Raw genomic sequence first — 14,732 nt, 5'->3', positions numbered from 1 at the left:
TTATTACAGACATCTTAGTAGGTATAAAGTGGTATCTCATTGTGGTTTTGATTTGCATTTCCCTTATGGTTAATGATGTTGAGCATCTTTTCATGTGTTTATTGGCCATTTCTATACCATCCCTGGAGAAATGTTTACATTATGATTTAAGCAACTTCTAAGAACACTTGTCTACTGAATGCAAGAGACTAAAGTTTTCTCGGAAAGAGCGTATGCTCAGTCACTCAGTCACTCTTTGCAGCCCCAAGGACTGTAGCCCACCAGGATCCTCTGTCCATGGGATTTTCCAGGCAAGAATACTGGAGTGGATTTATTTGTACTATATGAACTATATGTGAACTATATATGAACTATATGTGCCATTTATTTGTACTATATGAAATTGCCCGGTATACCAAGCACCCAGGCTTGATCTTATATCTTACAATCACACTGAACTAATTTATTCATTCTAGAAGTTTTTTTAATGGTTTCTGTAGTCTTTTCGGTTTGCAAAATCATGTCCTCTATAAATAAAGATTCTTTTACTTCTTTTTTTCCAGTCCAGCACTGTTTACTTCTTTTTCTTGTCTGATTTCCCTGGCTAGAAGTCCAGTTCAAGACAGAACATTCCTGACTTGTCTTTATTCCTTTCTATTTCATTAATTTATATTCTTATTTTTATCATTTCATGTTGCCCCAATTTTGTTGGGCTTATACTTTTTGCTTTCTTAAGTCTTGAAATAGACACTTACCTCATGAACTTTTAGCCTTTCATCATTGTCAAAAGATACTTTTCCTTCTAAGCACTGTTTTAGCTACATGCCACAAGTTTTGATATGAGTATTTTCATTATTGTTCGACTACAAATTTTTGTAATTTCACTATTATTCTTCTTTGACCAATCTGTTATTTCAGAGTCAGTATCTTAATTTCTAAACATAGAGGTTTTCCAGTTATCTTTTCTATTTATTGATTTGTAGTTTATTTGCATTGTTATCAGATTTAAATTTTTGAAGTGTATTGAGACTTGCTTTCTGTCCTAGTACATGCTCAAATTTTACAAATGTTCTGTATGTGTATTCTATAGTCATTGGTGGGCGTTGTTCTATACATTGGCTATTAGCTCAAAATTATTAATTATATTGTTCAAATATAATATATATATATTCTATATCCTCACAGACAATTTTTTTTCCCTCTCCTTGATCAACTATGAGTGGTATCTATTTCTCCTTTACATAAGTTAACTTTTCCTTTATGTATTTTGGAATTTTGTCATAAGTGCAAAATCATTCCTGGTGAATTGAACCTTTTATCATTAAAAATAACCTTCTATCTCTAATAATGCTTTTTGCTTTTAAGTGTATTTTGTCTGATACTAACACAGCTGTACAAGTTTTCTATCACTTAAATGTTATTTGTATGATTTGTCTCGTCTCTCTCCATCTTTTTTTTTGGTCAACCTATCTGTATCCTTATATTTTGGATTAATCTCTCCTGAAAAGCATATGGGTGTATTTAGTAATTCCATCTGGCAACATTTTTTAACTTGAGCATGTAGTACAGAAACACTTATAAAATTATTAATATATTTGGGTTTCTGTACTTGTATTGTTTTATTCTATCTTTTTTCCTTCCATTATTTTAACCTCTTCTTTCTTAAAAAAACTGACTCAGAATTTTTTTATTCAATTATTCTGTCACTATTATTATTATTAATTTTGGTCACACCATGTGGCTTGTGATATCTTGGTTCCCTGACCAGGAATCAAACTTGAACCCTGCCCAATGAGAACTCAGAGTCCTAATCACTGGACCCCCCCCCCCAGGGAATTCCCTGTTGTTATTGTTTTAATAGTTACATCCTATTAATTCTTACATAGATAACTACCTTATCAAAGTGTAAATTTAATAAATACCTAAATCACTTCCGATATGATACAAGTCTCTTAGAAAAGTTGAACTCCATTTATGCCCCTTCTGATGTCTTTTCTTACTGTATGGTACTTAAAGTTTATTTTTAAAAAAACAACATAGACTTTTTTATGATTCCTTCTGTCGTCAATGTTACCTTAAATTGTCTACATACTATCGCTTTTCTTGCTCTTCATTCTTTCCTGCATTTAATTTTTCCCAAATCATTTTCCTCCTGAAGTACATCCTTTAAAATTTCCATTAGCGCAGTCTGCTGGTAACAAACCCCCTTAGTTTTTGTTTGTTTAAAAATATCTTATTTCACCCTCTTGTTGAAGATTTTCATGAAATATGACACCCTCAGGGTCCTATATAGGCAGGATCTCCTGTTAGCACCCTCACCCCGGCTTTAACTTCCAGGGCTCAGTCAAAGCCCTGGTGTGAAGTGCCTGTATGCTCTCAGTCCTTTGATGAGGGAACAGTGTCTATCTCAATAAAGTTTCAGGAGAAGCTTAAACAGGTAACAGATGAAAGTAGACAGGTAACAGAGAGGAGTAAGGCCACCAAAAGTAGCTTATACTGTTTCAACTGAAAGCTTTAGCTCCTAACCTTCAGGTTTTAAAAACTTATGTTTTTGAAATTGGAAAATAAAATATGGTCCTCCAAGCCACCAGAGCCTGAAGCTTTGCAACTGAACGTGTCCCCTGACACCTGGCAACATGAGACCAGAGATAAGACCGGAGACCATGCTGCTCAATAACCAACATGCTTCTCCTAGTGCTACATGGAGCGACCCTGTCTTTGTTCTAATGACCCCACCCAGGCACCATGATACGCAATCCATTTTCTTCCAACATTTTGCCAGATCTCTGAAGTCCAGTCTGTCTTTTATGATGCCACCATGTCCAACTGCAGGTCACCTGATTTGGTGATGAAGCTGAGATGGGAATCCGAGTTCTTATCTGCAGAGCCAAAGAATGGAATCCACAAACACTCATGGTAGCGAGTGAACAGGATTTATTACAGAGAAGGAAAGTACAAAGTTCTCAGCATAGACACTCAGAGGAGGTTAAGAGTCCCCCACCCCCACCCCCCGCCAAGGTGGGACTTACAGCAGTTTTTATATCCTTCTTTAAATCACATTATTTCTAACCAATCAATTTAAAGGTCAAAATACTTAACTTCTTTATGGCCTCTCTTGATCCTTGGATTAAGTCTCAACCCTTTTTCATACCTTCTGGGCATTTTGCCATGGACCAGATGTATGGGCTTAAGACTAATGATCACCAGTTGTTTTTCCCTCAAGCATATTGAAATAAAGTGAAGTGAAGTCTCTCAGTCATGTCCGACTCTTTGCGACCCCATGGACTATAGCCTACCAGGCTCCTCTGTCCATGGGATTTTCCAGGCAATAGTCCTGGACTGGATTGCCATTTCCTTCTCCAGGGGATCTTCCCAACTCAGGGACTGAACCCGGGTCTCCCACATTGTAGACACACGCTTTACCATCTGAGCCACCAGGGAAGTCTATGGAACAAAATTTAATTATTGCCCTTCCCTGGATCTGAGTGCTGATAATTTATCAGACTAAAGACACATTCCAGAAATTCAGGACAATGGAGTGGGATGTTTACTGAACACAAGACAGAGGTCTCAGAGTTCTACACTGACTGCCTAGTAATTTCTACCTCAAAGCTATTCAAATTCAGAACAAAGGGACTTCCCTGGTGATACAGTGGATAAGAATCTGTCAGCCAATGCAGGGGACATGGGTTCGATCCCTGGTCCAGGAAGATTCCATATGCCATAGAGTAACTAAGCCCATGCCACAACTACTGAGCCTGTGTGCCACAACTACTGAAACCCACGTGCCCTAGAGCCTGTGCTCTGCAACAAGAGAAGCCATCACATTGAGAAGCCCATGCACTGCAATGAAGAGTAGACTTCTCTTGCCACAACTAGAGAGAGCCTGTGCAAAGCAAGAAAGATCCAGCACAACCAAAAATGAAAATTAATTCATCAATTAATAAGAAATTCAGAACAAGGGTGTGATGAGAGATTAGGGTCGGATTTCACAGAACTGGGGAGCTGAAGGGAGAGTCTGAAGGTAATCCACAAGCTACTGCCAGCATTACCCTCGACCCTGCCAGGTGACCAACCTACCTTCTCTCTTCCTCCATCACCCTCCACTCTCCACCACCAGCACCCTACTGTTCTGTCCACAAGATAAAGGCCACACTCCTGAGTTGGAAGATGCCTCATCTCCAAATTGGAACTGTCTATTCCAAAGCATTCTAACTATTGGGATTGGGAATAAGAAAGCAGAAAGGAGCAGATGAAGTACCTTGACAGGCTAAACAGGAACCCCACAGCAGCCAAAAGACATGGGATGGTTCACTTGCTTCCAAGCAAGAACAGTCAAGAACAAGATCAACAACAACATTGCCCTTGGGCAGTCCACTTGTGCAGCACATGCTGCCACCACCTTGACCCCCAAAGTGCCACAGGGACCTCCTAATCACAATCTACATGAAGGAAAGTAGACATGCTTTCCCAGAACCAGAAGTAAGGGAAAAGAGTGTTGTGAGCTGAATTGCATTGCCCCAAAATTCATATGTGGAAGACCTAAGACCTCGCACCTGAGAATGTGACTGTATTTGGAGATGCACATATGCATGCTCATTCATGTCCAGTTCTTTGTGACTCCATGGACTGTAGCTCTCCAGGCTCCTCTGTCCATGGATTCTCCTTCCTTTGAAGGAGGTCGCCATTACCATCATTACTCCTACCACAGTTTGGCCCAAACAACAGAGAGGGTACAAGCCCACCCATCAACAGAAAATTGGATTAAAGATTTACTGAGCATGGTCCCATCCATCAGAACAAGACCCAGTTTCCCACATAGTCAGTCCCTCCCATCAGGAAACTTCCATAAGCCTCTTATCCTTATCCATCAGTGGGCAGACAGAATGAAAACCACAACCACAGAAAATTAACCAAACTGATCACATGGACCACAGCCTTAACTAACTCAATGAAACGATCAGTCATGTCATGTAGGGCCCCCCAAGACAGAAGGGATCATGGTGGAGAGTTCTGACAAAATATGGTCCACTGGAGAAGCAAATATCAAACCACTTCAGTATTCTTGCCTTGAGAACCCCATGAACAGTATGAAAAGGCAAAAGATATGACACTGAAAGAAGAACTCCCCAGGTTGGTAGGTGGCCCAATATGCTACTGGGGAAGAGTGGAGAAGTAGCTCCAGAAAGAATAAAGAGACGGAGGCAAAGCAAAAACAACACCTGGTTGAGGATGTGACTGGTGATGGAAGTGAAGTCTGATGCTGTAAGGAACAATATTGCATAGGAACCTGGAATGTTGGGTCCATGAATCAAGGTAAATTGGAGTGGTCAAACAGGAGAATATTGACATTCTAGGAATCAGTGAACTAAAATGGATTGGAAAGGGTGAATTTAATTCAGATGACCGTTATATCTACTACTGTGGGCAAGAATCCCTTAGAAGAAATGGAGTAGCCCTCATAGTCAACAAAAGGGTCCAAAATGCATACTTGGGTATAATCTCAAAAACGACAGAATGATCTCTGTTCGTTTCCAAAGCAAGCCATTCAATATCACAGTAATCCAAGTCTGTGTCCCAACACCTAATGCCTAAGAAGCTGAATTGACTGGTTCTAGGATGACCTACAAGACCTTCTAGAACTAACACACACACAAATAAAAAAATGTCCTTTTCATCACAGCAGACTGGAATGCAAAAGTAGGAAGTAAAGAGATATCTGGAGTAACAGGCAAGTTTGTTCTTGGAGAACAAAATGAAGCAAGGCAAAGGCTAAAAGAGTTTTGCCAAAAGAACGCACAGGTCATAGCAAATGCCCTCTTCCAACAACACAAGAAACGATTCTACACATGGACATCACCAGATGGTCAATACCAAAACCAGATTGATTATATTCTTTGCAGCTGAAGATGGAGAAGCTCTTATATAGTCAGCAAAAACAAGACTGGGAATTCACTGTGGCTCAGATCATGAACTCCTTATTGCAAAATTCAGACTTAAATTGAAGAAAGTAGGGGAAAACACTAGACCATTCAGGTATGAGCTAAATCAAATCCCTTACGATTATACAGTGCAATGACAAATAGATTCAAGGGATTAGATCTGATAGAGTGCCTGAAGAACTGTGGATGGAGGTTCGTGACATTATACAGGAGGCAGTAATCAAGACCATCTCCAAGAAAAAGAAATGCAAAAAGGCAAAACGGTTGTCTGATAAGGCCTCACAAATAGTTGAGAATAGAAGAGAAGCTAAAGGCAAAGAAGGAAAGGAAAGATATACCCATCTGAATGCAGAGTTCCAAGGAATAGCAAGGAGAGATAAGAAAGCCGTCCTCAGTGATCAGTGCAAAGAAATAGAGGAAAACAACAGAATGAGAAAGACTAGAGATCTCTTCAAGAAAATTAGAAGATACCAAGGGAACATTTCATGCAAAGATGGGTACAATAGAGGACAGAAATGGTATAGACCTAACAGAAGCAGAAAATACTAAGAAGAGGTGGCAAGACTACACGGAAGAACTATACAAAACAGATAACCACGATGGTGTGATAACTCACCTAGAACCAGACCTCCTGGAGTGCAAAGTCAAGTGGGCCTTAGGAAGCATCACTGCAAACAAAGCTAGTGGAGGTGATGGAATCCCAGCTGAGCTATTTCAAATCCTAAACGATGATGCTGTGAAAGTGCTGCATTCAATATGCCAGCAAATTTGGAAGTCAGCAGTGGCCACAGGACTGGAAAAGGTCAGTGTTCATTTCAATCCCAAAGAAAAGCAATGCCAAAGACTGTTTGAACTACTGCACAATTGCATTCATCTCACACACTAGCAAAGTAATGCTCAAAATTCTCCAAGCTAGGCTTCAATAGTACATGAATTGAGAACTTCCAGATGTTCAACATGGATTTAGAAAGGCAGAGAAATCAGAGGTAAAATTGCCAACATCCACTGGATCATGGTAAAAGCAAGAGAGTTCCAGAAAAATATCTACTTCTGCTTTATTGACTATGCCAAAGCCTTTAACTGTGTGGATCACAAGAAACTGTAGAAAATTCTTACAGAGGTGGGAATACCAGGCCACCTTACCTGCCTCCTGAGAAACCTGTATGCAGGTCAAGAAGCAACAGTTAGAACCAGACATGGAACAACAGATTGGTTCCATATTGGGAAAGGAGCAAGGCTGTATATTGTCACCCTGCTTATTTAACTTATATTCAGAGTACATCATATGACATGCTGGGCTGGTTGGAGCACAAGCTGGAATGAAGATTGCTGGGAGAAATATCAATAACTTCAAATATGCAGATGATACCACTCTCGTGGCAGAAAGCAAGGAGGAACTAAAGAGCCCCTTGATGAAAGTTAAAGCAGAGAGTGAAAAAGCCGACTTAAAAGTCAACATTCAAAAATGAAGATCAAGGCACCTAGTCCCATCACTTCATGACAAATAGATGGGGAAACAATGGAAATAGTGACAGACTTTACATTCTTGGACTCCAAAATCACTGTAGATGGTGACCGCAGTCATGAAATTAAAAGACACTTGCTCCTTGGGAGAAAAGTTATCACTAACCTAGACAAGTTAATAAAAAGCAGACATTACTTTGTCAACACAGGTCTGTCTAGTTAAAGCTATGATTTTTCCAGTAGTCATGTGTGGATGTGAGAGTTGGACCATAAAGAATGCTGAGCATCAAAAAATTGATGCTTTTAAACTGTGGCGTTGGAGAAGACTCTTGAGGGTCCCTTGGACTGCAAGATCAAACCAGTTAATCCTAAAGGAAATCAGTCCTGAATATTCATTGGAAGGACTGATGCTGAAGCTGAAGCTCCAATACTTTGGCCACCTGATGTGAAGAACTGACTCATTGGAAAAGACCCTGATCCTGGGAAAGATTGAAGGCAGGAGGAGAAGGGAACGACAGAGGATGAGATGGTTGGATGGTATTACTGACTGGATGGACATGAGTTTGAGCAAGCTCTGGGAATTGGTGATGGACAGGGAAACCTGGTGTGCTGCAGTCCATGGAGTTGCAAAGAGTCGGACATGACTGAGTGACTGAACGGAACTGAACAGAACTGAACAGTAAAGACTCTTTCACTTTATAAGGTAACATTTGAAGATTCCAGCGCTTAGGCCTTGATATATTTGGGTGGACTTCCCTGGTGGCTTAGATGGTAAAGCATCTGCCTACAATGTGGGAGACCGGGGTTCAATCCCTGGGATGGGAAGATCTCCTGGAGAAGCAATGGCAACCCACTCCAGTCCTCTTGCCTGGAGAATCCCATGGATGGAGGAGCCTGGTGGGCTACAGTCCATGGGGTCGCAAGGAGTCGGACACGACTGAGCGACTTCACTTTCACTTTCATTCAGTCTCCTGCTGCTGCTGCTGCTGCTGCTGCTGCTGCTAAGTTGTTTCAGTTGTGTCCGACTCTGTGCAACCGCAGAGAGGGCAGCCCACCAGGCTCCCCCATCCCCGAGATTCTCCAGGCAAGAACATTGGAGTGGGTTGCCATTTCCTTCTGCAATGCATGAAAGTGAAAAGTGAAAGTGAAGTCGCTCAGTCATGTCCGACTCTTCGAGACCCCATGAACTGCAGCCTACCAAGCTCCTCCATCCATGGGAGTCTCCAGGCAAGAGTACTGGAGTGGGTCACCATTGCCTTCTCCAACAGAGTCCAAAATCTTTGCAAACAATTTCAGGAAGATCATGGACCCCAGAAAGAATATCTGCTCTGTTGTTGCATGTCAGCATAGGTATGCTTTGCAACCCCATGGACTGCAGCATGCCAGGCTTCCCTGTCTTTCACCATCTGCTGGAACTAGCTTAAAGGCATGTCCATTGAGTCAGTGATGCCATCCAACCATCTCATCCTCTGTTGTCCCCTTCTCCTCCTGACTTCTATCTTTCCCAGCATCAGAGTCTTTTCCAATGATCTGGCTGTTCACATCAGGTGGCCGAAGTATTGGAGCTTCAGCTTCAGCATCAGTCCTTCCAGAGATATGTTGGAAGCATCCTCTTGACACCTCCGAAACAAATGCAGTGCTTTTTTTCCCCCCTAAAAAGTAGAAATAGAGATACAGATGTACAGAACAAATGGATGGACACCAAGCCGGGATAGGAGGGGCCATGAACTGGGAGATTGGGATTGACATATATACACTACTATGGAGAAGGCAATGGCACCCCACTCCAGTACTCTTGCCTGGAAAATCCCATGGATGGAGGAGCCTGGTAGGCTGCAGTCCATGGGGTCGCTAGGAGTCGGACATGACTGAAATGACTTAGCAGTAGCAGCAGCATGTATAAAACAGACAACTGATGAGATCCTGCTGTGTAACACAGGGAACCCTACTCACTACTCTGGTGATGAAGAGGTGATATATGTATAACTGATTCACTCTGCTGTACAGCAGAAACTAACATAGCATCGTATAGAAACTAAACGCCAATTAAAAAAATACAACCCCCCCCCCCAACTCTAGCCCTAGTAAGTCAGAATCTCCCACAGGCCAGGCCCAGGAATCTGCATTTCCAACAAGCACCCCAAAATGATTGAGGCAGCCAGCCTTGCACACATCCTTTAGTGAGTATTGGTTAAAGAGTCTGAGGGCCCAAGTCCCCTCACTGTTAAATGGACGCAGTATTGTCACCTCCTTCACAGTTAAAAAAAAAAGTCTGTGCAAGGTATTTGCACAAAGAAAACGCTAACGCTTTTATTTTCCACTCCCCCAAAACAAAGGTGAAGAACTTTTATTGCTTATTTGATTTGGATTCCGCCTCATGTTTAATGCACCTGGCTCCAAGACCCAAAGTTGAGCCGAAAGAGAGAGGGAGAAGGGAAGACTCGAGAAAACTCCAGTTCCCACAACCAAGTCGCACTTGACCTCACGGGGACCTGCTGCTTATCGCCACCCTCCACCGCGGGCGCACATTTGTATCCGGCCCTAGGCTGCGCGGCAAGCCCGCCCCCGCGCCCCGTTGATTGGCCGCGCCCGTCACGCTCTTTTGTCTCCGTTAGCTGAGGATAAAAGCTGCCGCGGCTGCCGTGGGAACCGTGCTGTCTCGACTCGGCTACCAGTCTCAGGGCGGCAGTGCGAAGCAGCTTCATCGGGTGGTCCCGGCTAGCTCAGCGGCTGAGGAGGCGCCCATCCTTTTCCCCTGTAGGGCCGCGGAGACCGAAGGCGGAGACGCAGCTGTCGACTCCAGAGCGTCCGCTGCCCACCAGCCCAACACAGGTGAAGAAAGGGGGGCAAGATTGCCCCGCGCGGAGAGAGGAGGGGGAAGCCCTACCAGGACTGGCGGCTCCCAGTTTAGGGAATCGAGGGTTGCGCGGCAGGGGAAGGAGCCCTCCCGCCGCCTGGCTGCGCTGAGGGAGGAGGTGGGGTTCCACTGGATGCTGCCGAATGGGTAGGATTTGCCTGGACTGAGAAAGGGGGCGTTTTAAGGGGGAGGTGGCAAAGGGCGCGTTTGGGAGGTGGGAGAATCGCAAACTGTCTGCCTTGAATCCCCTTTGCATCTCCTCATCCCTTCCGGCGGGAGGAATATGTGGATGTGCGTCTCCAACTCCGATGTTCTTTCTCGGTGGCAGGCCATCAGGGCCAAAGCTGAACTTGAATTCTGTGCGGCTGATTACAGAGCTGGTAGGACGACGATTTCCCCGGGGGAAATGGAATGGGGGGCCTTCTTTGGCTTGTATTCAGAAGGTGGGAGAAGGAGTTTTCCACCTGGCTACTGCGGAGGCGGGTGAGGGGTGGGGGGGCGGGGAGGAGGAAGCGGGATGAGGAATGAGGCTGTTTCTGACCCTTCCCCTCCCTGCCATGCCCTCTGCGGCGGCGCAGTCTTGACGCCCTGAGGTCCCGGATCGGCGACCCTCGGTGGACAACGATCGGTTGAAGCCCAGAGGCGAGCTTTCCCACGGAGGCCACAGGTTGCAGAAGCTGGAAGTAAAATAAAGGCGCGCACTTGCTCCTGGGCTCCTGTAAGGATCTGAGAAATAGCGGGGCGGGGTGGGGGGTGGACTTTAAGAAGGGGGTGTGGTTGAGACCGGAGACCAAGAGGTTAATGAGATCTTATTTATTCCCACAAAGCTGTGACCGCAGTGCTCTATTTTGAGAGCCCACTATCCTCTCCATACACTATTACACTTAGAAGCAACAGTTGCCGTCCCTCTTGAAGGAACGGAGGGAAGGGATGGAAGTGGCTGTAAAAAGCATCCTGCTAACAGGAGACTCCGGCTGGCTCCGTGAGGTTGTAATTAATTGCCAGTCTCCTGGGGGATATTTTTAGGGTAGTGGGCAGATATAAAATGTACTGTAGGATATTCAGGAAGGGAAAAAATAACCCCTGCTCCCGTTTTTTGTTTTGTTTCGTTTGTTTCTTTTTTACAGTTCCTACTGAGATTAGGAGGACGACAGAACCCCCCAGCACTCCTGCAGATTAGGCTTTTTGTAAAAGTCTGAGCATCTTGTTAACATTTAGAGACCCAGTCATCGTCCGTCATGACTAGCATTATTGCGCGCGTGGGTAACAGCCGGCGGCAGAACGCATCCTTGCCACCTTGGGCCCATTCTATGCTAAGGTCTCTGGAGAGGAGTCTTGGTCCTCTAATGGCCATCCTGGCAGAGAGAAACCTGAAATTGTTCTCGGGGAGGGTGGTGCCAGCCCAGGGGGAAGAAACTTTTGAGAACTGGCTGATCCAAGTCAATGAGGTCTTGCCAGATTGGAATATGTCTGAAGAGGAAAAGCTCAGGCGCTTGATTAAAACCCTGAGGGGCCCCGCGCGGGAGGTGATGCTTTTGCTGCAGGCGGCCAACCCCAACCTCAGTGTGGCAGATTTCTTGCACGCCATGAAATTGGTGTTTGGGGAGTCTGAAAGCAGTGTGACTGCTCATAGTAAATTTTTTAACACCCTGCAGGCGCAAGGGGAGAAAGCCTCCCTTTATGTGATCCGTTTAGAGGTGCAGCTCCAGAATGCTATTCAGGCAGGCATCATAGCTCAGAAAGATGCCAACCAGTCTCGCCTGCACCAGTTCCTTCTAGGGGCCGAGCTGAATGGGGACCTGCGCTTCAGGCTGAAGAATCTTCTCAGGATGTATGCAAATGAGCAGGAGCGTCTCCCCAGTTTCCTGGAGTTAATCAGGATGATAAGGGAGGAAGAGGATTGGGATGACACTTTCATTAAACAGAAGCGGGCCAAGAGATCTGAGTCAGTAGTGGCAAGGGCAACTAGCCCAGTGGCATTTGGGGGCTCCCCACGCATAGTGATTGATAATAAAGACTGTAACGTGATCGAGATAGATGATACCCCTGATGACTCAGATGAGGATGTGATCCTGGTGGGGGAGTCTCAGGACCTTCCACTTTCATTCTCGGATTCTTCTCCCCCCAGACGCAGGGCCAGACCTCAGGATCAAGTGCTAATCATTGATTCCCCCAACAATTCCCAGCTTCCATCTCCTTGCACCAGTGGGGGTTCTGGGTATAAGAATGATGGTCCTGGGAATATGCGTAGAACCAGGAAGCGAAAACACACAATTCGCTGTTCATATTGTGGTGAAGAGGGCCACTCAAAGGAAACCTGTGATAATGAGAGCAACAAGGCCCAGATATTTGAAAATCTGATCATTACCCTGCAGGAGCTGGCACATACGGAGGAGAGGTCAAGAGAGGCCCCTGTTGAACCCAGCGACCCTTTTGAGCAGTGAGGTGCTAGCCCCCAGCTTTAAGTGAACCCTAACCTATATGCAGAGTCCAGCAATGGGAAAAATGAGGGGGAGGATGCTTCTAATCACATAATCCACAAAGCAGCTTTCTTTTGGGATGGAGGATGAATAGTGGTATAGTGGGGGGAGATGGCCTGACCTCCATCCTTGCTACTAATCCCCTGCTGCCTGAGGGTCTACCCTCTGCGTGCACCCCTTTCCTTGATGCCTTTATTCTCTGTGAAAATGATATAATTTATTGTTAAATATTAAAACAATAAAGATAAGTGCAAAATGTACAAATTACCCCAAAACCTCCAATCCTTAAATAATCATTGTCAACCCTTTGATGAATGTCCTTCTAGGTAGTTCCCTTTACCTATGTATCCTATGTATAGATAAGAGTGAGCAAATATAAGTGCTGTTCTAAAGTCTGTATTTTTTCAGCAAATAATATATGTTGTGAGCTTCTTTCTATATCAGTAAATAAACAGCAGCAGCTAGCTTACTGTCTGTGTATTACTTTAGGGAGAAGTAAAGGAAAAAGGAATAAGAAAAATACAGTAAAAAGCTATAAAGGGTGGGGTTATACACTGAGGTGGGGTTTTGATTAACTTCACTTTGCAGATGAGGAAAAGGGAAGAAGAAATGGGCTGAAATCTTCCCCAGAGGTAAATGGACAGAGCCCCTTACCACAGCTGACCTGTCCCTTAGGTCACAGAGCCAAACTGTGACACCCACTAGTTGACAATGTTCTAAGGCTTTCTTCTCTAAGGTATCCAGAAGATTCTGACAGTGGGGGAGGCTGGTGCTGAGGTAACAGCCCAAAAGAAGGATACCAGGGGTCCATTCCTGATTACTTTGGGGAGGGGCAGCTCTCCCTGCTCTGGATGGGTTTCTGACATCGCTGTTGCCATGGCTTCACCCCATCCAGGTTACAATGGGGAATCTCTCCTGTGAGCTGATGCGGCCCCTACCCCACCCCACTCCCCCAGTTAAGGAAGGAGAGAGAGGCTACTGGTGGGAGCCAGCACCGAGGGGCTCAGCCCCCAGAAGCCCTGAAGTTACATGTTAGAGGACACTGGCAGCCCAATGACTTCAAGGCAACCCCTCTCAATCCCGCAACTGAGAATAGGTGGGCAGGGATGAGAAGCAATATAGTTGCCCGTACACATGGCAATCAGGAAGCCTTCCACATTATTTTAGTGGAGTGGTGGACATTCATGGGCTGGGGAGAAGAAGCAGGGCAGCAGGGGGTTGGGGGGAACACCTTCCCAGGAACCTGCCCAATCTCATATTGGAGATATTGGAGGGTGGTGAAAGAGGACATATCTGACCTCAGACCCCAAGGTCCTTACATTTCCTGTAGGTGTATAAATACCTACCTCTGTGAGCAGCACAGGGCTGGGGGCACGGGAGTGGGGAGGACTGCATTTAAGACAGGGGCCAGAGTGAGGAAATGGGCACACCTGAGGACCTGAAGGAGCTGGTGTACAGGAAATCGGTGCTCCTCAGAGTTGAGAGGAGGGAGCCCAGCGGCTGAAGAGGGTGTGTCAGGGGCTAGAGAGTCACAGGAGAGCAAGTGAGGGCCCATCAGGGACACTCACAGGAGACTGACAGGGACAGGAAGGCTAGTCGGAATCACAGACCCCCGGGTTGTGTATACAGCTCCAGGCTGAGGGTACCAGCAATGCACTGGTTGAGGCGCCCAGAGAGAGGCAGTGGGGTTCCCATTGTGTTAGCAATTGAGGGAGGAAGGAGAGGGAGACACCAGGTGCTGTAAGAAGCCAGTGCAGCCTTTCCTGGGCTGTCACGCCTCTGGAACCTGCTTAGAAAGAACACCCCACCCCCCATCCCCAGGCACATTCTCCATCGGTGAGAAGGTACAGGCTCAGCCTCCCTTGTTCTGCCATCACCCCTCCCCCAGACCCCAGCATCCCAGGTTTGGCTTAAGCCTCAGCCTCCTTAACCCTCTTGACCAGAGGGAGACTGGGAGGGCCTCTCTGCCTTGAACCCTTTAGCTGAGAACCGGCCCGGAGTGCAGACTCC

At 45.4% G+C, this 14,732-nt stretch overlaps 1 protein-coding gene across 2 annotated transcripts; it reads left to right on the top strand.

Moving 5' to 3' along the window:
• Nucleotides 1–10,036: 10,036 nt before the first annotated feature.
• Nucleotides 10,037–13,186, top strand: ZCCHC12 (zinc finger CCHC-type containing 12). 2 transcript variants are annotated; one of them, XM_012107483.5, is made up of 4 exons: nucleotides 10,037–10,217; nucleotides 10,571–10,622; nucleotides 10,821–10,960; nucleotides 11,370–13,186. In XM_012107483.5, exon 4 carries the CDS (start codon nucleotides 11,481–11,483, stop codon nucleotides 12,684–12,686), a length of 1,206 nt encoding a protein of 401 aa, XP_011962873.1. In that variant the 5' UTR covers nucleotides 10,037–10,217; nucleotides 10,571–10,622; nucleotides 10,821–10,960; nucleotides 11,370–11,480; the 3' UTR covers nucleotides 12,687–13,186. The 2 variants fall into 2 exon arrangements, with proteins under 2 accessions (XP_011962873.1, XP_042098134.1); XM_042242200.2 differs by having other exon boundaries at nucleotides 10,571–10,685.
• The last annotated feature ends 1,546 nt before the right edge of the window (nucleotides 13,187–14,732 follow it).

This window comes from Ovis aries, chromosome X (assembly GCF_016772045.2).
Source record: "Ovis aries strain OAR_USU_Benz2616 breed Rambouillet chromosome X, ARS-UI_Ramb_v3.0, whole genome shotgun sequence".
Taxonomy (NCBI): Eukaryota; Metazoa; Chordata; class Mammalia; order Artiodactyla; family Bovidae; genus Ovis; species Ovis aries.
The sequence above is the reverse complement of the archived record's forward strand: the minus strand, read 5'-3'. Positions and strand labels throughout refer to the sequence as shown.

What these genes read in the sequence shown, in the direction of transcription:
- ZCCHC12 (XM_012107483.5), top strand. Translation starts at nt 11,481, where the DNA reads ATGACTAGCATTATTGCGCGCGTGGGTAACAGCCGGCGGCAGAACGCA.